The sequence below is a fragment of the Protopterus annectens genome, chromosome 6.part1, assembly GCF_019279795.1.
Source record: "Protopterus annectens isolate FY-2018-M chromosome 6.part1, PAN1.0, whole genome shotgun sequence".
Taxonomy (NCBI): domain Eukaryota; kingdom Metazoa; phylum Chordata; order Ceratodontiformes; family Protopteridae; genus Protopterus; species Protopterus annectens.
In genome coordinates, this window is record NC_056738.1 from 172694744 (window position 1) to 172717876 (window position 23133).

At 42.8% G+C, this 23133-nt stretch overlaps 1 protein-coding gene across 1 annotated transcript in view; it reads right to left on the reverse strand.

Moving 5' to 3' along the window:
* TTC21B (tetratricopeptide repeat domain 21B) overlaps positions 1–23133 on the reverse strand; it is a 3240027-nt gene that overhangs the window by 1759402 nt on the left and 1457492 nt on the right. The window contains exon 14 of the mRNA XM_044075355.1: positions 13350–13574. Within this exon, the coding sequence (XP_043931290.1) occupies positions 13350–13574 (225 nt within the window). The remainder of the gene's footprint in view (positions 1–13349; positions 13575–23133) is intronic.

A 23133-nucleotide genomic window follows, 5' to 3' on the forward strand; every position in this document is an offset into this window, starting at 1 on the left:
TTGAGCTCTTTTTATCAGAAGGAATAGTTGTGTAAAATCTTACCATAACCATAGATGTCCATTCTCTTCCACGTTGCAGTATTTTCACTGTGGGATCCTCCAGCTCAGGTGACCCGAACGTCAGCTCCTATGCAAAAGCTCAAGCCTGGTTGCTACTAGTGCGTGGGACTTCACACACAGGGCCATAAACCAGGGACCTTAAATGTGACATCTGCACACACAGACCTCAGAACTGACTGCCCAGTCAGACAGTAGTCTAGGTAGTGCCAATGATGTCCCCTCTAGACAGGTGAAATGTACCTAATTGCCCAGTCTGACCCCAGTCTAGGTAGTGCACAATGATTCCCTACAGACAGGTGGATGTCATAAGGGGGGATGGGTGGGAGGGAAGGAATATTGCAACATGAAAGAGAAGGACATCTATGGTTACAGTAAAATTTTACACAACTATTCTATGTCCTTCTATTCTCATGTTACAGTTTTCTTACTGTGGGAGAGTACCAAAGCTTAAGGAGGAGGAAGGGTGAAGGAAGAGGTAGCAGATTCTAGGAATCCTTGCAAGACTGCCTTACAAACCCTGCCCTGGCTCTGGAAATATGGTTCAGTTTGTAATATTTGGTGAAGGTATGTACCGAGGAACAGGTGGCTGCCTCAAGGATGGAAGTAGTGTCGAGACCTTTGAGGAAGGCCCCAGAAGAAGCTTCAGGTCTTGCAGAATGTGCCCTGACCCAATGAGGTAATTGCTTCACATGGCAAATATAGCAGAAACAGATACTTTTTCCTTATCCAGCAAGAGATAGTTTGCTTGGATACTGCCTTGCACAGGGCCCTGGGATGAAATGACACAAACAGCTGGATTAGACTTTCTGATGGTCTTAGTTTTGTCCAAGTAAAACCTTAGCTGTCTGTGGACATCAAGGGAGTGTAGTACAGTGCAATGAAAAAGTATTTGTCCCCTTCCTGATTTCTTAATTCTTTGCATGTTTGTCACACTTAAATGTTTCAGATCATCAAACAAATTTAAATATTAGACAAAAATAACCCAAGTAAACATAAAATGCAGTTTTTCACTGATGATTTTATTTATTAAGGAAAAAAAAACTATCCAAACCTTCATGGTCCTATGTGAAAAAATAACTGCCCCCTTGTTAAATCATGACGTAACTGTGGTTTATCACATTTTGGGAAAGCTGAGTTCAATTCACTAGCCACACCCAGGCCTGATTACTGCCAGACCTGTTGAATCAAGAGATCACTTAAATAGAACCTGTCAGACAAAGTGAAGTAGGCCAAAAGATCCCAAAAAGGAAGACATCATGCCGCAATCTAAAGACATTTCAGAACAGATGAAAAACAAAGTAATTGACATCTATCAGTCTGGAAAAGGTTACAAAGCCATTTCTAAAGCTTTGGGACTCCAGCGAACCAAGGTGAGAGCCATTATCCACAAATGGAGAAAACATGGAACAGTGGTGAACCTTTCCAGGAGTGGCCGGCCTACAAAAATTACCCCAAGAGCACAACGACAACTCAGACAAGACGTCACAGAAGATCCCAGAACATCTTCTAAGAGAACTGCAGGCCTTACTTGCCTCAGTTAAGGTCAGTGTTCATGACTCAACCATAAGAAAGAGACTGGGCAAAAATGGCATGCATGGCAGAGTTCCAAGGTGAAAACCACTACTGACCAAAAAGAACAAAGGCTCGTATCACTTTTGCCAAAAAACATCTTGATGATACCCAAGACTTTTGGGAAAATATTCTGTGGACTGACGAAATAAAAGTTGAACTTTCTGGGAGGTGTGCGTCCCGTTATATCTGGCGTAAAAGTAACATAGCATTTCAGAAAAAGAACATCATGCCAACAGTCAAACATGGTGATGGTAGTGAGATGGTCTGGGGCTGCATTGCTGCTTCTGGACCTGGACGACTTGCTGTGATTGATGGAACCATGAATTCTTCTCTCTACCAAAAAAATCCTTAAAGAGAATGTCTGGCCATTCAGTTCATGACCTCAAGCTGAAGCTCACTTGGGTTCTGCAGCAGGACAATAATCCAAAACACATCAGCAAATCCACCTCTAAATGGCTTAAAAAAAACAAAATTAAGGTTTTGGAGTGGTCTGGACTCAAATCCAATTGAGATGCTGTGGCATGACCTTAAAAAGGCGGTTCATGCTCCGAAACCCTGTAATTTGGCTGAATTAAAACAATTCTACAAAGAAGAGTGGGCCAGAATTCCTCAACAGTGATGCGAAAGACTCATTGTCAGTTATCGCAAATGCTCGACTGCAGTTGTTGTTAAGGGTGGCACAACCAGTTATTAGATTTAGGAGGCAATTACTTTTTCACATAGGGCCATGTAGTTTGGATAGTTTTTTTCCTTAAATAAAATCATCACTTAAAAACTGCATTTTGTGTTTACTTGGGTTATCTTTGTCTGCAATTTATATTTGTTTGATGATCTGAAACATTTAAGTGTGACAAACATGCAAAAAATAAGAAATCAGGAAGGGGGCAAATACTTTTCCATTGCACTGTATTCTCTCACAGTCATTTTTAGGAGATGGAAAGAAGGTGGATAAATGAATGGACTGGTTTAGTGATAATTCATTGACTACTTTGGGCAAGAAGGAGGGGTTGGTGCGCAGGGTTACCCTATCCTTGTGGAAGATAGTGTAGGGTGGGGATGCCATAAGCGCCTGTAATTCTGAAACCCTTTTGGCTAAGGTAAGGCTATCAGTAGATCTGTTTTCCATGTGCACATCCGTAGGGAGGCAGAGCTGGCTAGCTTGAATGGTGCAAGTGTAAGTTTTTCTAGGACATAGTTTAGGTCCCAAGGTTGTGGGATAGGCTTCTTTGGTGGCCTAATGTGCAGTTTGCAATGCAGAGGAATAGTTTAACATCCAATCTGGGGAGAGGAGGGGGTTTCCAGAGGTAAGCAGGCAGAGACAGCAGATAAGTGCACCTTCACTGAAGAATATGACAGGTCTGATTTTATGAATTCACACACATATGTTAAGACTAGGGGAACATCCACTTGAAAGGGGTCCTTATGTCTTTGGAGACACCATTTGGAGAACCTTTCCCATTTGGAAACGTAGGATATCCTGGCCTCCTGCATGACAGATAGCACGTCCTCAGTGTATCAGTGTCTGAAGGGAATTAAAAGCATATCACCCAGAGGGTTAAGCAAAGCATCTCCAGGTGTGGGTGAATAAGAGATCCCTTCTGTTGTGTGAGCAGGTCCACCTTGTGAGGCAACTTGTGATGACTGCCATTGGCAAGAGATTGAAGTAGGGAGAATCAATGCTGCCTTAGCCAACAGGGGGTCACCAGCAAGATTTTGGCATGTCCCTCATTTTAGGAGGACTTTCTGAATGAGAGGGAAGGCATACAAAAACAATCCCTTCCATGAAATGGTGAAGGCGTCCACTCTCCAAGCTAGTGGAGAGGGATCCTTGGCACAGAACGTTTTTGGTTATCTGTTCTGGGGAGAAGCAAACAAATCTACTTGAGGTTTGCCTCACTGGTGGACAATGTCTAGGAATTCATCTCTGTGCAACATCCACTCGTGATGCAGAGAGAATGATCATTTTGAGAGCATCTGCCTCATGGTTGTCCTGGGATGGTATGTAGATTGCCTGCAGTGAAATGTTGTTTCTAGAGGCTAATTCCCATGCTTGCACTGCTAGCCTGCAGAGCAGGTAAGACCTGGTCCCCCCGTTTGTTGATGTACCACATTACAGTGGTATTTGTCTGTGAAGACTTGTAAGGGACCTGGCCTTATGAGTGGGAGAAAGGCCTGCAGAGCAAAGTGGACTACAGTCATCTCCCTTACATTGCTCTTTTTCTGGAGTGATGGCTCCCATAGGGCTTGTGCTTTGGGACCTTTCATGGTTGCGCTCCAGCCTAGATCTGAGGCATCTGTGTACATTAGTTTAGTTGGAGTGGTGGGCTGCAGGGGTAGGCCTGGGTTTAGTTGTACCTGTTGAATCCACCACTTCAATTCTGTTTTTAGGCATGGAAGGAAGGGTATCTGAAAGTCCAGAGGGTGGCTGTGTTGTGACCACACACATTCTTCAAGTATCACTGTAACTTCCTCATGTAGCCTGGCTAGTGGCAGCATGGAGATGGTGGCTGCCATTAGTCATAGTAGGCACATGAATTGCCTGGCTGACAGATGGTGGATTAGGAGAAGGTCCTGGAAGTGGCTGCTCAGGGAGGTTATCTTGTCCTGAGGGAGAAAGGATTTCATCAGGTTGGTCCTTATCGTGCAACCCAGGAAGGTTTTGTCCTGTGTTGGGGAGGGGGATGATTTCGTGAGGTTGTGTGTGAATCCTAACCTCTGGAGCAGAGACATGGAGAAGGACAGATGTTTTTTGAATGTGTGTTCCCCTTCTGCAAGGATGAGGATGCCATCTAGTTAGGGGTAGATCTGAATGCCCTTGGTCCTGCAGTAGGCTGTGGCTGGTGCTAGTGCTAGGCACTTTGTGAAGACCCTTGGTGCAGTGGATAAACCAAAGGGAAAGGCAGTAAATTGAAAGTGTGAACAGGGTCCAGCAAAGTGTAAGTACTTCCTGTGGTTTGGGTGTATGGGTATGTGGAGGTAAGCCTCCTTCAAGTCCAAAGAGGCCATGAAAACTTTGGGTGGCAACAGTGGAAGCAGACTTTGAAGGGATAGCATTCTGAAGGAAAGGACCTTCAGAAAGAGGTTTAGGATGGATAAGTGCAGTATGGGCCTCCAAGAGCCATCCTTTTTTGGTACCAGGAATAACCTGGAGTAGAATCCTTTTCCTTCTTGACCTGGCGGGACAGGTTCTATGGTTCCCTCAGCAAGGAGGTCTTGCATAATGTGAGTGATTAAGTGTAGTTGGTTCTTGGGGGGGGGGGGGGGTGCCTAAAGGAATTGTTTTTTCCTGCCAAGACAAGAAGTAACCTTTTCCCACTACTGCCAGGACCCAGTGGTCTGAAGTGACTTCTTTCCAGAGGGGAAGATGAGGGGTTGAGAGGGGAATGTGGTTGAGGCAGTCACACATTATTATTCCTGCCCTGAAAGGGCTGCCTGTTGGGGGGCTGAGAAGTGACTGTCCTAGAGGAGTTTTGTTTCCTGGCCCCTTTACTATATCTGGAGGATGAAGAGGTGGCTGGGGTGGGGACTCTCCTGACAAAGAAAGTCTTTGCAGGGTAATTCCTATAAAATTTCGGTACTGGGAAGACCAGTAAGTGTTCCAGGTCCTAGAGTTCTTTACTCTTCTCCTGTAGGCTTTTAAACAGGTCTTCAGACTGTTGTCCAAACAGGAGTGTATTATCCAGGGGAGCATCCAAAAGTTTTGTTTTAAAGTCTTCAGGCAGGGGCTGTAGTCTAAGAATATATACGTAAAACAGAAACAGATGCTGCAGATCTTGCAGAGGCCTCAGCTGCATCACAGCTGCACTTTGAGTGTCCGGCTATCTGAGATGTAAGGGACAGTTTAAATGCTACTTGTGACTTGTTTGGGGAGTCAGGTAAGGAGGACAGTAGGGATGAAGCCTGTGATACCAAATCTAGGGCATATTTCACCATATGGGTCCTAAATGCTAGAGTGGAACAGATATATATCTTCTTTCCCAGCCTGTTCATTACCTTGCTATCCTTGTCTGAAGGCAAGAGTGATGAGGAAGGCATGAGTCTGGACTGCCTCTCAGGGGCCACTGCTATCACAGCTGGGTCTGCCAAAGGGGGCTTTACAAGAAATTTGTGCTCGTCAAGGACCTTATAGAAACGGATAGGTCTCTTGGAAGCAGGGGGTTGAGAATCAGGATTCTTTGAGGCTGATGCAAATGCATCTAGATATGCTGGAATCACCGGTGGAATGGCTGATGGGGAGGGTGATTCCACCTGGAGCAGCTCAAATTTTTTTTTTTTGAATTTCAGTCATCTGATCTGTATCCCATTTAAAATATTTCTTCATTTTAGTAATAGTTTCTCCAAATGTAATGTCCTCGGGGGAGGGGGGGTATCCCTCAATGGAATCCTCATCTGGGAGTAGTAGCTCAAGGGAGGAGCTATTTGGTACGAGTAAGTAACTGACTCATCTGAGGAGGAGGAAGAGGCCTCTTCCTCCTGGGAGAGGGTAGGAGGGATAGAGGCAGCTGAGGCAGGTTTGGGGCTTAGCACAGACAATGTGGATGCTGAAGGCCTGCAACAAGGACTGTGACAAGGATTTCCAGTCTGGTTGTTCCTCAGAAGGAGCAGACAAATGTTTAGTCTTTTGCTTCTTTTTTTAAAGGAGTTGATTTGGTGGAAGCTGAGGGCCTAGTTTCAGGGGTCTTGCCTATGGGTGAGGATTCAGAATCCTGGATCGCAGATGGTCATCCAGTGGAGCCTGGTTCCCCTCAACCTCAGTAATAGCCAACGTCAGAATAACCTCCGTGGACGTGCCTACCGGTACTTCGGAAGTGGCTTCCTCAAGGGTAGTAGTTGAAAGTGCCAGTTCTAGCAGACATCCCTCAACCTCTATATTGGCAGTTGGCGGGGGGTCCGATGACAGAGGGGCTGAAGTGGTAGGCCTCAAAACTTTGGCCTTCTTTTTTTGGCAGTTCTGCCTGGGTGGCCGACTCCAGATCCATTCGTAAAGCTAGCTTTTTTAACCTCTGGTTCTCTAGGTATAAACTGAGGGCAGCCAGATGGCTTCTGAGAGTTTGGGAACAAACGACTGGCAAATGGTACAGGAGGTATGGTCGTGTTCCCGGCCTAAACAGAACAAGCAAAGTTCATGGGAGTCTTTGTGTGGAATTTGACGTCTGCATCTACATTTCCCCTGCCTAGTGGACATTGGCCAAGGAGACAGGCTACAACCTAAGCTCAAGCAAAGGCTATAATAAGATTCCCCCAAAGGGATACTTAACTTTAGACATCTTGAAGAAGAGGAGTGAAGTGATCGGTCTGATGTTCGAGTGCGGCAGAAAAGTTCTGAGGTCTATGCGTGCTGGTTTATGGCTCTGCGTGTGACGTCCCACACACTAGCAGCATCCAGGCTTGAGCTTTTGCATAGGAGCAGACGTTCGGGTTGCCTGAGGTGCGGGATCCACATTAAGAATACTGGAACATGAGAAAAGGAGGACATCATGAGTTATGCACCTGCAGTTCCCAAAAAAAAAAATTATGTAACAGATAATATATCAGGCCTAGGCTGTAGGTCACTGTCTCAGCTTAGGTCCTTGTAAGAGTGCTCTGTCCAGGACTTGAGAAGGAATGCAGGACCTGTTCACTAATTTGCAGATAAGGAATGTTTGCCTTCCATCACTTACCTAGCAAAAAGGACAGAAGATTTTAAGACTTTTGACTATGGATGTGGCAGTCAAAAAGACCCTTTGCGGACTTCCTTCTAGGCATCAAAAGTAAGAGCTTTTCACCAATGTGCATTAGGAAAAAATACAAACTGTGCAAGCAGTAGAAAGTACAGTTGTGTACACTTACCATAAATGTAGATGGTCGAGTGTCTTCACTGTTGCAGTCATGACTGTAGGGTTCTCCCCTGCCGGCAGGCAGTCCTCGGTCGGCCAGAATCCCAAAGTCTGGGTCCGGCGTCGGCTGTTCAACCATGCTCCCTGACGTCAGAGCGCCAGGAGTACAAAGCTGACAGCCGACGCCATGTTCTCCAGTTTTTCTTGCCCCAGATGTCAGGAGTCCCAAAATGAAAAAGGTCCCATAACCTTTGCAAATACACCTCAGAAGAATGGTGAAAAAAGGAACCACACAAAAGTAAAAATAAGAGGGGACAGGAGGGAGGGAAACCCAGACTGCAACAGTGAAGACACTCGAACATCTACATTTATGGTAAGTGTACACAACTGTACTATGTTCATCGCGTTTCACTGTTGCAGTCATGACTGTAGGGTAGAATCCCAAAGCAAAAAGAAAGGGAGGTGGTCATAAAGCAGAAGGGGCAGCTATAAGGGCCTGCAAGACTGCAGAAGCAAAGCCTGCCCTAGACTTAGAGTAGAGAGGTAGATTGTAGTGCTTTGAAAAAGTATGCACAGAACTCCAAGTTGCAGCTTCCAAAATGTCTTTGGTAGGAACTCCCCTGAGGAAGGCAGCAGAAGTGGCAGCAGCTCTGGTGGAATGAGTCCGTATACTCCCTGGGATTTGCTTTCCATGGTGTGAATAACAAAATCTGGTTCCATGAGCAATCCATTTAGAAATGGTCTGTTTTGAAATGGCTTTACCTTGGGAACTTGAAGCATAAGAACCAAACAATTGCTCTGATTTTCTGATGTCCTTGGTTCTGTCCAGGTAAAAACGTAGTTGTCTGTGTACATCCAAGGAATGTAAGATCCTTTCCCTTTTATTTTGAGGAGTGGGGAAAAAAGTTGGCAAGTGGATAGTTTGATTTAAAGCCACTTTGGAAACCACCTTAGGCATGAATGTAGGATTAGTCCTCAAAGACACCCTGTCTTGATGAAAAATAATATAAGGTTCCACAGCCATAAGAGCTTGCAACTCTGAAACTCTCCTGGCAGAGGTCAGGGCTAACAGGATGGCTGTTTTCCAAGATAAAAACTTGATGTCAGAAGAGGCAGCAGGCTCAAAAGGAGGTAAAGTGAGCTTTTCCAAAACATAGTTGAGATCCCAAGCAGGAATGGGATGAGATCTAGGAGGTCTTACGTTCTTAGCTCCTCTGAGAAACTGTCTCATGAGCTGGTGGGAAAAGATTGGAGGGTCTGTATTATAATGAGCGGAAATAGCAGAGGCATGTATCTTAATGGAAGAGAAAGAGAGACCCTTATGTAAGAGATCTGTCAGGTAAAGTAAAATCAAAGGAATGCTAGGAAGAAGAGGATCAGAATCCCGAGCCTGCATCCAGGAACAAAATCTTTTCCATTTTCCTGCATAAGATTTTCTAGTGCTAGGACGTCTGGCTTCTAAAATGACATCTATAACCTGCTTGGGTAGGAGAGAAGGAATCAAAGGCCCTGAATTAACCAGGCCGCCAGGCTGAGAGTGCTGACATGGGAGTGTAGAACCTGACCCTGATGTTGGGACAGAAGGTTCGGAGTCTGTGATAAGACCCAAGGGGGCTCCCGACATAGGTTTTTCAGAGTAGGGTACCAAAACTGTCGAGGCCAATTTGGGGCCAACAAGATTATCTTCTTGGGCCTGTCCTGTTTGATCTTTAATAATACCCGTGGAAGAAGAGGAAGAGGCGGAAAGGCATATCCCGAGAGGTTTCTCCAACTGAAAGATAGTGCACCCACTTTCCAAGCTTGTTCGTGGAAAGTCCTGGTGCAAAAATTCTGTAGTTGATGATTGAGATGGGATGCAAAGAGGTCTATGTGGGGACATCACCAGACTGCTGTTATCATCCTGAATATTTCGGTATCCAGTATCCACTCGTGTGGATCCGAAAGGTTTCTGCTCAGACAGTCTGCCAGGAAGTTTTGCTTCCCTGGTAGAAACTGAGCTTGAAGGTCCAGATTGCAAGCTAGAGCTGTGTTCCATAGATCCATGGCTAGCCTGCAAAGGGGGTAGGAATGAGATCCCCCTTGCTTGTTTATGTACCACATAACTGTGGTGTTGTCTGTCCGTATCAGTAGTTGTCCTGGCTGTAGAAGATTCCTGAAGGCCATTAGAGCTTTCTGAATGGCTAACATTTCCTTTAAATTGATATGCAGGTGCTTCTGATCCTTTGTCCATAGGCCCTGCAGACAGTTGCCCTGAAAATGGGCTCCCCATGCATAATCCGAGGCGTCCGTGGTTAGAATCTGGGTGGCAGGAGGCAGACAGAAGGGTTACCCTTTGTTTAGAGTACATGCCTTGGACCACCAAAGGAATTCCTTTTGAAGACAAGGCAGGACGGAGATCAGTATGTCTAAACTGTGGCAATGCTGAGACCATACACTTTTTAGGTACCACTGTATTTTCCTCATGTGTAGTCTTGCATATGGAACGAGAAGGATGCAGGAAGCCATGTAACCCAAAGCCTGCAGGAATCTCCTTGCAGATAGCTGAGTTAAAGTTGCCAAGTTTTTGAACGTTGAAGCCAGCTGAAACTGTTTTTCATATGTCAGAAATGCCATCTGGGTTGTTGTGTTTAAAGAAGCGCCCAGAAAAATTATCTGTTGAGAAGGTGTCAAATTTGACTTTTTTATGTTTACAGTGAATCCCAGGAACTTGAGGAGATCCTGAACAAACCGTAGATGCTGGAGTAAGACCTCCTTGCTGTCTGCCTGAATAAGACAGTCGTCCAGATAAGGGTAAATTTGAATTCCCCTGAGTCTGCAGTAAGCTACTACTGGAGCCAGGCATTTGGTGAAGACCCTGGGCGCAGTAGACAATCCAAAGGGCAGCGCAGAGAATTGAATGTGCCTCGATCCGGCCTTGAACCTGAGGTATTTTCTGCGTTCCTGCCTGATGGGAATGTGTAAATATGCCTCTTTTAAATCCAAAGTTACCATCCATGCATTTTTGGACAGCATTGGAAGTAGCTGCTGTAAAGTAAGCATCTTGAATTTTGGAATCTCTAGAAAGGTGTTCAAGACTGACAGATCCAGGATGGGTCTCCATGAATTTTGCTTCCTGGGGACTAGAAAGAGCCTTGAGTAAAAACCTTGTCCCATCTCTGAGAGTGGAACAAGTTCTATGGCTTTCATAGCCAAAAGAGCTTCCACCTGGTTTAAGGCCTCTGTCCATTGATGTTTTGGAAGGTCTGGCCACCCGCTTGTCCTTGGAAGGGTATGAAAATGGAATTTGTAACCTCTTGAAACCACATCCAGAACCCACTTGTCTTGGGTTATACGAGTCCAATTTCGATGAAAAAGAGAAAGTTTTCCTCCAAGAGGGGCTTCCAGGCAAGAAGTGCCTGCAGCCCAACAGAGGGAGTCATTGAGTCTGTTTCCTATGAGTTTGTGACCTGTCCTGTCCTCTCCTCCCCTAGGGGTGGAAGCAGTCCACGGTCTATAAGAGGCTTGTGATTGAGGCCTTCCTCGGGAGCATCTGTATCTACCCCTCTGAGGCCTGTCTGAATTGGGAAAGGACCAATTTTTTGTAGACCAATTCCTGCTAAATCTGGGTGGCTGTACTTGTAAGAAATCTTTAACTGTTTGCATGGATTTGCCTTGTCCTCCATCTTTTTAATCACCTCTTCAGCTTTTGGTCCAAACAAAACATTATGTTGAACAGGAGCATCCAATAATTTAGCTTTTACTTGTTCTGGCAAATTTTGTTCCTTTAACCATGCATGCCTTCTAATTACTGTGCCAGAGGCAGCAGCCCTACAAGAAGCCTCCAAGGCATCAAATCCACAGTGTAAACCATGCTTCCCAACTTGCTCAGTGGCATGCATTTGCCCATCTTTCTAAAGATCTAGAATCCTTTTCAGTGGGAATGGGGTTTTTAGCAGAAGCGGCCTTAACTCCTTTAGGACCCTGAGAAATGGTTTCAGGGTTAGCAGTAGGGTTCTTGTATTAAAACTGGTGGGAATTAGGAACCCTGTAATATCTATCAGGCTTAACAGGAGCAGGAGGAAGAGAGTCAGGGGTTAAGTTAGCCTCCGAAAAAGCATCATCCACAATATCCAAAACAGGAGGAATAGCCAGGGGTCTATGTTGGGGAAGAAGAAGAAAATCCCTTAGTCTTTTCTTAGATTCCAAATACTCCTGTCCTTCCCAGTGGAAATGTTCCCTCATTTCATGCAAAGTTTCCCCAAAAGAGAAATCCTCAGGGGGAGAAGCTAAAGGAATGGATTCCTCAGCATCAGAATCCTCATAAGGAGGGAAAGAATATTCCTGGTCAGAAAAAGAAACTGAAGAAACAGAAGCCTGATCAGAGGAATCATAATAAACTTCCTGCCTTGGCCTTTTATCTGGAGGGGGATGTGAACCCCTAATCATAGTAAGTAAATCCTCCGCCATCTTAAGTAACTGTTTCTGTGACTTGGGAGCCGGTTCAGAAGAGGCCTGTGTTGCAGTCTTTGATTTGGAAGGAGTCTTTGCCTTTGTCTTTGGCTTTGCCTTTATTAGAAGCTGAGTAGGCCTGAAAACCCCTTCGGAAGCTGGTACCTGCACAGCGGCTCCGGACCCATCCGAAGGAGCATTGTCCGAAGGTCCTGCAATAGAAATATTCAAAGGCCTTGTTGGCTCCTCGTGGGAGTCCGTTTCGGCCATCGGTTACGAAATGGCCGACGACAGAGGCTGCAAAAGCACCTCACTAACGACGGCCGAACCTGAAGCTGGCTCCGCTTGTGCAATATCGTCAGATTTGGACCTCGGAGGCCTGTCTTTGTCCTTGTGTCGTTTGTGAACTCCGGTAGCCGGAACCGTATCCGACGACATTTTGTAATTAAAATGCCTACCGAAGTAATGAAATGCAAAATCGTACCTTCGTTTAACTGTACGTTGATTGAATCTAGCACAAAACCGACAACTAGCTACGTCGTGGTTAGGGCCTAAGCAAGGAATACAGTAAGAATGAAAATCCTTATGAGGTATTTGCTTCCCACATGAAATACAATTATTAACTTTTTCTGACATCGGACTGGAGCAAGAAAAAGTTTCCCCAATGGGGTACTTAGCTTTGAGTGGAGAAGAAAGTCTTCAGACTGAAGTTTTTTCAGAAAAGATGGTCAGGAGTCAGCCGACCGGCACTTGCGAACTGCTATCACCGCACGGCAAGAAAGACTGGAGAACCTAGCGTTGGCTGTCAGCTTTGTACTCCTGGCACTCTGACGTCAGGGAGCATGGTTGAACAGCTGACACCGGACCCAGACTTTGGGATTCTGGCCCACCGAGGACTGCCTGCCGGCAGGGGAGAACCCTACAGTCATGACTGCAACAGTGAAACACGATGAACATCAAGAATGGGTGGCATAATGGTTAGGCAAACCTATGTAGTTAACACATGCTATCACTATGTGAGCACAAAATAGCAGGAGCTTCCTAGAAAAATGCCTTTCTGGGTGTTGAACCCAATCCCAACCCAACAAGGATGGTCCCTTCTTGTTAGAGCTATTAATTGTATTTCAACTAGAAAACCACATTTCATATCTAACATGCAAAATTATCATTTTCAATAAAGTGTTTAAGAAAAATACAAGCTATTTTCTAGAGTTAATTTACAAATGAACAATACAGTACTTAGTAATTTATGAAACCTTCCAAAGCAAGTTAAATCAATGTTATTAAATGCAAATCAAGTTTTTGTTCTTCCAATACAAAAGTTTGCTTTAGTGATAGTACAATGCATTTTTACGCTTTTTCTGCCCAAGTCTACATTGCAGAAGTTTGAGGAAAGCATGTTTCAACAGAACTAAGACCTCACTCCCCAACAACTCTATAAACATGGTCTCTTTAGTCTAAAATGGTCTGTACCTGTTCTCCATTTATACTATGCGCATCTGCTAATTCCAAATAGATGGAAACTCTGTCAAACATACTGACTGTGATCTTTTTGTTACTTGATTTTGTGGCACTTCTGACTCTCTTTACTTCAGGAAAATTCATAGCCATTTGCAGAATCTTGATGGCTTCTTGAACTTCTCCCAACTTCTTTTGCAGCTGTGCTTTAATTAAATGATAAAGAGGATGTTCTTGAACCTTGAATAAAAAACAAAAAAACAACACTATTTCTCAGGTTGCCAGATACATGCCCCTTTGTCTTTAGAATTAGTTAAAGTAAGCTTTTGTGTAATCTCTCAAGGGTAGAAAACAGTAGGCAAAAAGTATTAATGATGAAATGCTGCATAGTTGCAATTTGCCTGGGCAGCAGCGTAACATCAGCATATTGGAACAACTGCTGCCTTACTGAATCAACCAAGACTGAAAATATACATTAAAAATGCTAGCGATGACTGGCAAAAAACAAAATGGTAACAATGAAATACTAGTCTCCTACCTTACTTGGTGATTTGATGACCAAGGTAGGTAGACTAATGCCTGGACCCTTTTTAGACATGACTCAAATGACAAACAGAAGAATGTTAATATATACATGTTAATATATATAATGTACACAAACTACATAATGTAAATGAACATAAGCAGAACAATGCTAAATTAAGGAATAAATGTAAGCAGACTACATCTCGGTGACCTCCAGTAAGCATCCTCATTTTGCAAAAAAAGTACAGTTGTCTAGAGAAAACTTAACAGTAGAAGTCTTAATTGCTCACTGTTGAAGTAGACTAAGCTATTAAGTTTATATAGTGCCAAGGATATGATAAACTGGACAGATTTTTGAAGCTTTAAAGCACCGTCCACCTGGTCTAACTGCCAAGAGCTAGAGCACAGCTGCATATAAAAGGCAGTTGGTGTGTCCAAAAGCTTCAGGACTTTCTTGCCCCAAAAAGGAAGAAGGTGGCCCTGAAAAGAAAAATGTTAGGAAAAAAAGTGGCTACATACACAAGGGAATAAAATCAATCAAAGAAGGGGGAAGGCAGGAGGGGACAACTGCTGCAACAGTTATCTATTAGAATGTCCATCACTGTGGTTAAGTTTTAGTTATACAACTGCACTATGATGTTCCACATCAGAGCACTGTTCCAGTAGTCTAAACTATTAGGGTAGATTACCTAAGCTTAGAAACATATAGGGAGGCAGACAGTAAAAAAAAAAGAATCCAGGAGCTCCTGGAGAATGGCTCTACCAAAGCTTGTTCTGGACCTGGAAAAGGAATCCAGATTGAAATGCATTGTAAAAGTATACACTGAAGACCACATTGCTGCCTCTAGAATACTTCTAAAGTCTGCTCCTTTCCAGAATTCCACAGAAGTGAAAGCCCTGATGGAATTGGCCCTAACCCTACCTTGAAGTGACTTGGTATGGTGGTAACAAAATGAAACAGAATGAGACAATCATCATGAAATTGTCTGATTTGACAGTGGTTGTCCTTTTATCTTGCCTTCACAGGAGAGAAACAGCTTATTGGTTTTCCTGAAGGACTCAGTTTTGTCTAGGTAGCATATGAGTTGCCTGTGGACATCCAGAGTATGAAAGATTCTCTCTCTCTTGTGTTGGGTATCTGGAAAAAATAGGGTGGTTAGGTAGGTAGGGATGACTCACAGTAAGATCTTTTAACTCAGGTACTCTTCTGGTAGAGCAATGAGTAAAACGGTCTTCCATGTTAAGAAACTCAAATCATCCTGATTAGCTGCTTCAAATGGAAAAACATCAAGTTTAAGTACAAAAGTCAGATTGGAAGGAGGGCCCATCAGTCTTCTAAGTGGATGGTATGTAAAACTTCTTTCAAAAACTGCTTGACTTGGGAATAAAGAGGGAGGATCTAAAGGCAGACAAGTATAAATCAACAATAAATCTTGACAGAAGTGTAAGAAAGGCCAGATGACAATAACTCGCACAGATACACATAGGATATATGCAAATGATCCTAGTTTGGCTGGGTCTTTCTTGTAGTTTTTGCTGAGTGGTTCATCTGTGTGACCTTTTTGCCCTTTGCATAGAATGTTAATTGGGATATTATAATGTTAATGAACTTCAGACTTGATTTTGAGTTCTGTGTTTCTAAACTATGGCCAAATAATCCACTTACACTATACTGATATTGTGCTGATGAGATCAATAAAAGATCAAGATACACATGTTTACAGCTAGTGGGGTTTGGCTTTACTGGCCTGAAATAAATCATAAAAACTTCACAAGTAAAAGTCATGGGCATTCAGAAGCTATATTGCTGAATCACTTATGTCCTTAAGGCATTGTTTGCATATATTCCATTTGCCCCCACTACATGAGGTTTAAGGTATTATGCACTGAGGACTCTAGCTTGGGTATGTCATTCTTACAGTTTTCACTGAACCTTTATGAAAAATGATAAATGGTTGACCCACCTTAAGAGTTTCCAACACAGACACACAATCAGTGACATGGTTTTCCAAGTTAAAGACTTCAATGCAGCTTGATGACCCGGTTCAAATTCAGCAGCTATCAAGTTTTTACAAAACAAAATTATGATCTCAAGGAGATCATAATGTGGTTAGGATGTACTATCAAATGCCATTTGTCCTGTGTAACTAGGTCCAGTCTGGTGGGAAACTTGTAGTAAATGCACATGGTCATTTCTAAAAGAAGGGAGAAACACTGTTGTTTGGGTCAAAAGGAAGTGACAAAATGATCTTTGGAGAATTCATCAATCTTCAGATTGACCCTCGATATTAGTGGAAACGTATACAGGAAGAGTATTGTCCAAGAAAAAGAAAATGCATCTATTTTTCAGTCCTTCTTGAGCAGAATACTGGGGCAGACTTTTGCCAACTGACTTTTGTGAGTGGGGGCAAAAAGATAAATTTAATGTGTTCCCCACAGCTAGATCAATTCCTGGAAACCCCCGATTCAGTTCCATTTGTGAGGGTTTGTCAAGGTCCCACCTAGCTTGTCTGCCACACAGTTTTGCTATGACAGTATGCAAAGATACCTGTAGTGAAACTGTAGTTAAAAGCTTTATACCAGGCTAACATGACTAGGCTGCAAAGAAGGTAAGATCTGGTAATGGTCATGGGGACCATAGGTGACTGAAAGAATCAAGAACATTTATGAATGTCAAAATCTCTGTTGTGTGTGTTTTGGTCTGTCTTTTCTGTTCCAAAAACCTTGCACTTTTCTCCCTACAAACACTGTTCCACAAGCAAAGTCTGAGTCATCTGCTGTTACAGACTGTGTTGGAGCTAGAAGGGAAATGAGAGACCAGGACTGTGATAAATTTGGTCTCTCCATCAAAATATCTCCCTTTTCACAAAGAACAAAACAGGAATCTGGAATGTCATGCTCCAACCATAGATATTTTCAAGTGGACTGAATTTTTCAAATGGGGAATCTTGCTAAAAGAATCACAGATGCAATGAGACGCACGATTCTGAGAAATTTCCGGGCTGATACAGAAGTCTGAATTGATAAAACTCAGGAATGGATCTAGATACAGATCTACATTTTCCTAGGGAAGAAAAGCTCTTTGAAGTGAGGTATCTAGGAGACATCCCCAGAAAACAATCCTGTAAGGAGTCAAATTTGACTTTTGAATGTTCTCCTGGACCACAAGTCTGTGTAGGAGATCCCTCACACAAGTGCGATTTCCTGACGCTTTGAAAAGACACTGCAAGATAAGCAAGTCATGTAAATAAGGAAAATGTGAATACACTGTAGTCTGTGGTAGGCTATCACAGGAACTAGACATTTTGTGAATACTCTTGGAGAAATGGATAGACTAAAGTGTAATGCAGAGAACTGAGTGTGTGATCCACACACAGAAAACTTTAAGGCTGAATAATATGGGATTCCATTAATCAACTTACCTCTCTCATCACACTTTTTGATGACCACTGCAGCAGATGGTCCAAAACTTATTTCTCTGTCTAAAGGAGAATTCAGCATTTTAGCTTTGACATCCTCAGGAAGGTTTTCATGTTTTTTAAGATTTTCTCTGTGTGGATCACACATCCAAACAAACTTCCTAATAACAGTTCCAGTGGCAGCAGCCCTAGAAGTGGCATAAGTAGAATCATGAGTACATATCAAACAGTCTGTAGTCATTTTAGACATGGAAGCGATCAAAGATGTTTTCCCCCTCAGAATGGAAAACAGATGCCAAAAAAATTCATCACGTTCTCAAAAGATGCAGGCATAAACTTTAAGAAATGAGACTAACAACTGAGCATTCTAATAAAAATGCATTGCACTTTTTTCACTAAATTTATCATAAGCTTTTCCGTTCTTGTCAGAAGGGCAGGGTTTGGTAATAATCACGTTTAGCAGTAGATGGATTCATCAGAGTCTGATTTGGGATTATTGTATAAAAACTTATAAGACTGATGAACTTTATACAATCTATCTTTCTTGGGGGCAACAGACAAGATAAAGGACATCACAAAAACATCTTCCAAAGCTGAAAGAACAGGAGGAACTGGTGTGGCTTCAGGAAAATCCAGTTGGCAATAAATTATAATACTTCTTCAGAAATAAGGAAATATAATTACAGTCCCAATAAAACTGATTCATTATGGAAATAGTTTCCAAAAAAGAGAATCCTTCAAAGGGACTAGCAAGGCCATACTCTCGTCAGAATCTGAATCAAAAACCTGAGGAGAAATAAACAGAAGCTGCTCTTTTTTATTGACGAGATCAGTTTTGTGATTCATAATCTTGGACCTTTTCAGAAAATGAAGAATCCATTTTTCTCTTGCCAGAAACAGCTGAACTGGAAGGGACACGAGCGTGAACTAAATCCTGAACTAAGCCCAGTATATTATCCTGTCCTGATTAACCGAGACAGGAGAAATCATATGTCTGTGATTGTTTTTTGCTACTTTTCAACATGAATGTCTAAAGTAGGTCCATATTTAACACAGTAATCCATTTTGGCTAAGCAGAGAGGAACTCCCTGTTAGCTTTTCCAGGACCAGCAAGAGTGGTTCTTCCTTGCCTGCCAAAGGCACTCCAATAGTCACAGAGGATGTGACCAACCCAAAGTCCATGATGGCTGTAGAAACTACACCAAAGGAAGCCAAGAAAAAATTATAACTGGTCTGAAGAACCAGAAGAGACCACAGCAGTTCTCACCCATCTGCGGCTGAGGCACTTTAGCAGCCTGTTGAGGTAGCAAAAGGCTGTTAAATAATTTTATTCTTTTTTGTGGCTGGTAGGAAGAATTGAGGAACTAGCAGGCTGTTCCATGGAAAAGATGAAAAAGGTGCCAACACCTGATGAAGCAACAGTTGGCAAAACAGGTAAGTAGTAAAAAGTCACTTTCCACCAAAACATCGGTAAACTGCACTTTAAATACTTACCCTACCCCAAAAGTAAAATAACACAACTTTTACATCAGAAAAAGTTGTTTTAAATAATTTTTTAACAACTTTTTCCACAAAGGTAAAAAGTAATTATCCTATTTAATAGTTATTAAAAGTCACAAGATAGCTGATAAGTTTAGAGGCAAAGACAGACATTGTATTTTCCTTTGAAAGGAGGCTCCTTGAACTCCATCTCATTTTTTTGTGTCACATTGTTATTTTTTTATACTGCTGCTTGGAAGATTTTTGCTGAATAGATTTAAATGGCTTTTAAAAGAAAGGTCCTGGGTTGGATAAATCATTTGTTTGTACTTGGGAATGGGAGATCAAAAACAGTTCTTCGACACCCTGCACCAAACTGCTTCTCTCTTCTAGATTCTTGAGGACCATAAAGAATTTCCAGAGGGTAAATCTCAATCAACAGGGATATTTAAAAGCTGAGCCTCTGCAAAATCTGGTAAGTTTTGTAGTCTCACAATTGCAGGCATATGCAAATAACTCAAGTATACCTCATTATGAGGAGCATTCCTCATTTTGAGTCTTAAAATGTCCAAGTTACTTGTACTTCCACAATACAAGGGTCAGTTATATATTCAATCTTAAGAACTGTTTGATACTGAATCATATGAATTTATCAAAAGAACTTTTTTCTAAGTATAAAGTAGCACATTTTAACCATCTTGTGAACAAGAATGGAAGCCCAGATACAAGTTTTGCAAAAATCGTCTATCAAAAAACTCCTCAAGAATGCAGCAGAAGTCGCTATAGCTCTGCTGGAGTGAGCTCTTAGCTTGCAAGACTAAGACTTGTTATACACAATACAAATGAAGGAGATACACACTGCAAGATATCTGGATACGGAAACCTTAGAAACATTTTGTCCTAACTTGTTAGGAGCAAAGGAAATAAACAGTTGCACATCCTTATTAAAGGATTTAGTTCTGTAAAGGTAAAAGCACAACTGTCTGTGTAACATCTAAGGTATGCAGAATGTACTCTCCCTTGTTGGAATAATTGGGAAAGAATACTGGTAGACAAATGGGTTATGAAATGTTTGATTCAGAAGTTATAGATTATTTCTAAGTGATGGGCTGCTTTCTGGAACACTAGATATGGGGATGATAACTCATGAATTTCCAAAATCAGTCTAGCAGAAGTAATGGCAATCAAAAGGAGCTTCCCAGGAAAGAAATTTCAGCACAACAGAACAGGCTGGTTCAAAGGGAAGTTTAGTCAAAAACTCTAAAAACAGATTCAGGTCTCAAGGAGGGAAGGGTTTCTCTGACTGGGGGGGGGGGGGTTCTATGCAAAAAGGTTCCTTTGAGGAAAACCTTACAAAGTTTATGAGAAGCTAGTGAGCATTCCTAGAAATCAACATGAAAACTAAATTAACAGTCTTAAAGCTAAAACCAGAACCAATAAGTTTGTGAGAAAATAAGAGCATCTGAAACCAGGGCTGAAATAGGACTGGTGTTCTGAGCTGTGGCCCATACAAATTTCTTCCATTTACTACTGTAAGTCTGCAGGATAGTCTCTTTCTGGGAGGTCATTAAAATCCTTGCTACTTCCAAAGACGGAGACTTGCCAGAGGCCATTATTGGAACTGGAAAAACCAAGCAGTTAGTTTTAAACTCTCAAAGTCCATGCGAGGTTTCCCAGAAGGGTGTGAGATTAGATCCTGCACTGGATCCAAAACCAGGGGGGTTTGGGGGCTGAGATGGGGCCTTAAAAGGGGAAACCAAATCAGTCTGGGACAAGAGAGGGCTATGAAGATGTCAGCATCCCTGAACTTCATTGCTTTCTGTAAGAATCTGTGAAGAATCTGGGAATTAGGCACAGAGGAGCCCAGGACACCATTGCTGGAGTAGAGCATCCCTCTGTAACTGTCCCTGAGGAGGGATCATAAAGTAATTGTTGCAGCTGGTGTTATAAGGAGAGTCAGATTGCAGTATGGAGTGCCCCACCTACTTAAGATCTGGTTGGCTACTGCTGGATTGAGGAGCCACTGGGAAGGTCTGAGACAGATCTGCTGACCTTGTCCGCTAAGCAACTGAGCATTCCCAGGATGTGTGCTGCTAAGAAAAAAAGGTGCAATGACATTGCATACTGCCAAACTTTCATTGCTTCCTGACATAAGGGAAAGATCTGGTTCCTCCCTGCTTGTTGTTATACCAAACTACACATTGTCCATTTAAGATAGAAATCATGCCCTGAAGAAGACAGTCCTGTAGTTCCTGAAAAACAAGGATGACACCACCAACTCCAGGATGTTTATGTGAATGTTGGCCTCATTGTCCATCCATATACTTTAAACCATCCTCCCATTATAATGCCTCCATAATGAAAGGAGGAGGTGCCAACGGTCATGATGGCCACTGGAGTGTGTGGAAGAAAGGTTCTGCTGAAACTGATCATCGAAGAGTAATCTCTGCCTCAATTGTTTCTTGCATGAGTCAGTTATAATAATGGATTTCAAAACAGGGTGAATGCACTGTGACCACTGCACTGGAAGAACCCACTGCAGAATCCTCATATGAAAGCATGCAAAGTGTATCAAAAGGATTGATGATGCCACCAGTAACAATACCCTGAGAACCATAGCTGCAGTAATGGAGGGGTCATGAAGTAAAGACTGTAGTGCCGTTTTCAAAATTTGAAACTTGTCAGGTGGTAAAGAGACTATAGACTGAGTACTGTCCAAATGACACACTATAAATGTGATGATCTGAACTGTCTGAAGCCTTGATTTCTGTAGATTTAAAAAAAAAGAAAAAAAGGACAGACATAAGTTGAGCAAATAGATCACAGCCTCAGAAAGACAGCGACTCCACTGAGGGGCCAGCCAGGAGCTAGTCATCTAGGTCTGGGAAAATCTTGTATCCCTGTAGTCACATATGAGTCACTACAAAACCCAGGCATTTGATGAACATCCTGGAAGCTGTAGTGAGGGCAAACAGTAAGACTTGGAATTGATAATGGTAGTCTCATATCCAGAAGTGAGGAAACTTAAGAGTCTTTTACAATTTAGATATGAAGGCATCGTGGAGGTCCAGTGAGCATATCCACTTGTTTACCCTGAGCCAAAGTAGAATCGATTGCATCATGATCATTCTTCAATATTTTTTGGACATATTTGTTTAGGAGGGTAAGGACAGTATGGGATTGAATTCCTAAGTTTTCTTCGGAACCAAAATGAACCTTGAATAAACCCTGACACCTTCTGTTCTGGTGGAACATCTTGGATGCCTCTTTTGAAGAGAAGTGACAGTCTCTTTCTGCCACCTTGGCCTGACTGGGTGGAACATCTCCAAGTGGCATTTTGTGCATGGGGAGTAGCCTGTTGATATTATCTCCTGACCTATTTGTCTTGCAAGATAGCTTGCCACACTTCTGGGAACAGGGAGAGAAGATGACTGATTGCATCCAGAGGGAAGCAGTCGGGCAGACCTTCAGGGATGCTGTGGCCACCTGCTGGAGACGGGGCCTATGATATCTCTGGTTCTGCAAATCTCATCAGCCTCTTGGTTTACATCCGTTATAGGGGCTGCCTCTGTCACAAATGCCCATATGAGAAGATGAATTGAACTGTTGATGTTTAGACTTCCTAAACCAGAGTGTACAAGGTTCCTTTTGGTTTTTGCTGTATGACCTCTTGAGACCCTCAAACATAACTCCAATAGCATAAAAAGACTTTTCTTGCCCTGTTTGTACCTCTGTATCCTTTCTTTCACGAGCAAGTCACATAAAAAAGACCTATCAAATGGCATGTTAGTGAAGGATGCATTGAAGTGGTCCACAAAATCATAAAGGCACAGCCAGGCATGCTGTCTCACTACTACACTAGTCCCAGTTGCCCTAGCTGCCCCATCCACTGCATTATGTATAAGGTGCATGAAAAAGTTGGTGATGCTGGACATGACCATCAAGACTGTATGAAGCGGTTTCCTTGACTCAGACATCAGGGGAGTTTTCTGAGTAGACAGGACTTGCTGAATCAAACCTTTCTGTAATCAATTCATGTGTGTGGCATAGTTCAAGGCTCTTAAAAGTGTGTGATGCGTACTCCCCAAGTCTATCCATGTCTCTCGACTCCTTAATGGGGGGATGGATAGAGGCACAGTCTTCTGACAGCTCTCTTGTGGTAGCTGCTGCCACAATAATGGAGATGACAGAGGGGGTGTATTGCTCAATGTTGTGTCTTGGGGGGCTGGCAGAGTATTTTGCTGGGTTTTCAAAATGCTGCTACATACGTATTGGGCTCCTGCTATGACCTCCTGACCACTAATTCAATCAATTCATTAACAGGGAGCATGACCCCAGAAGTAGATGGGGCTGAACCACAAGCTTCAAAAAGTACC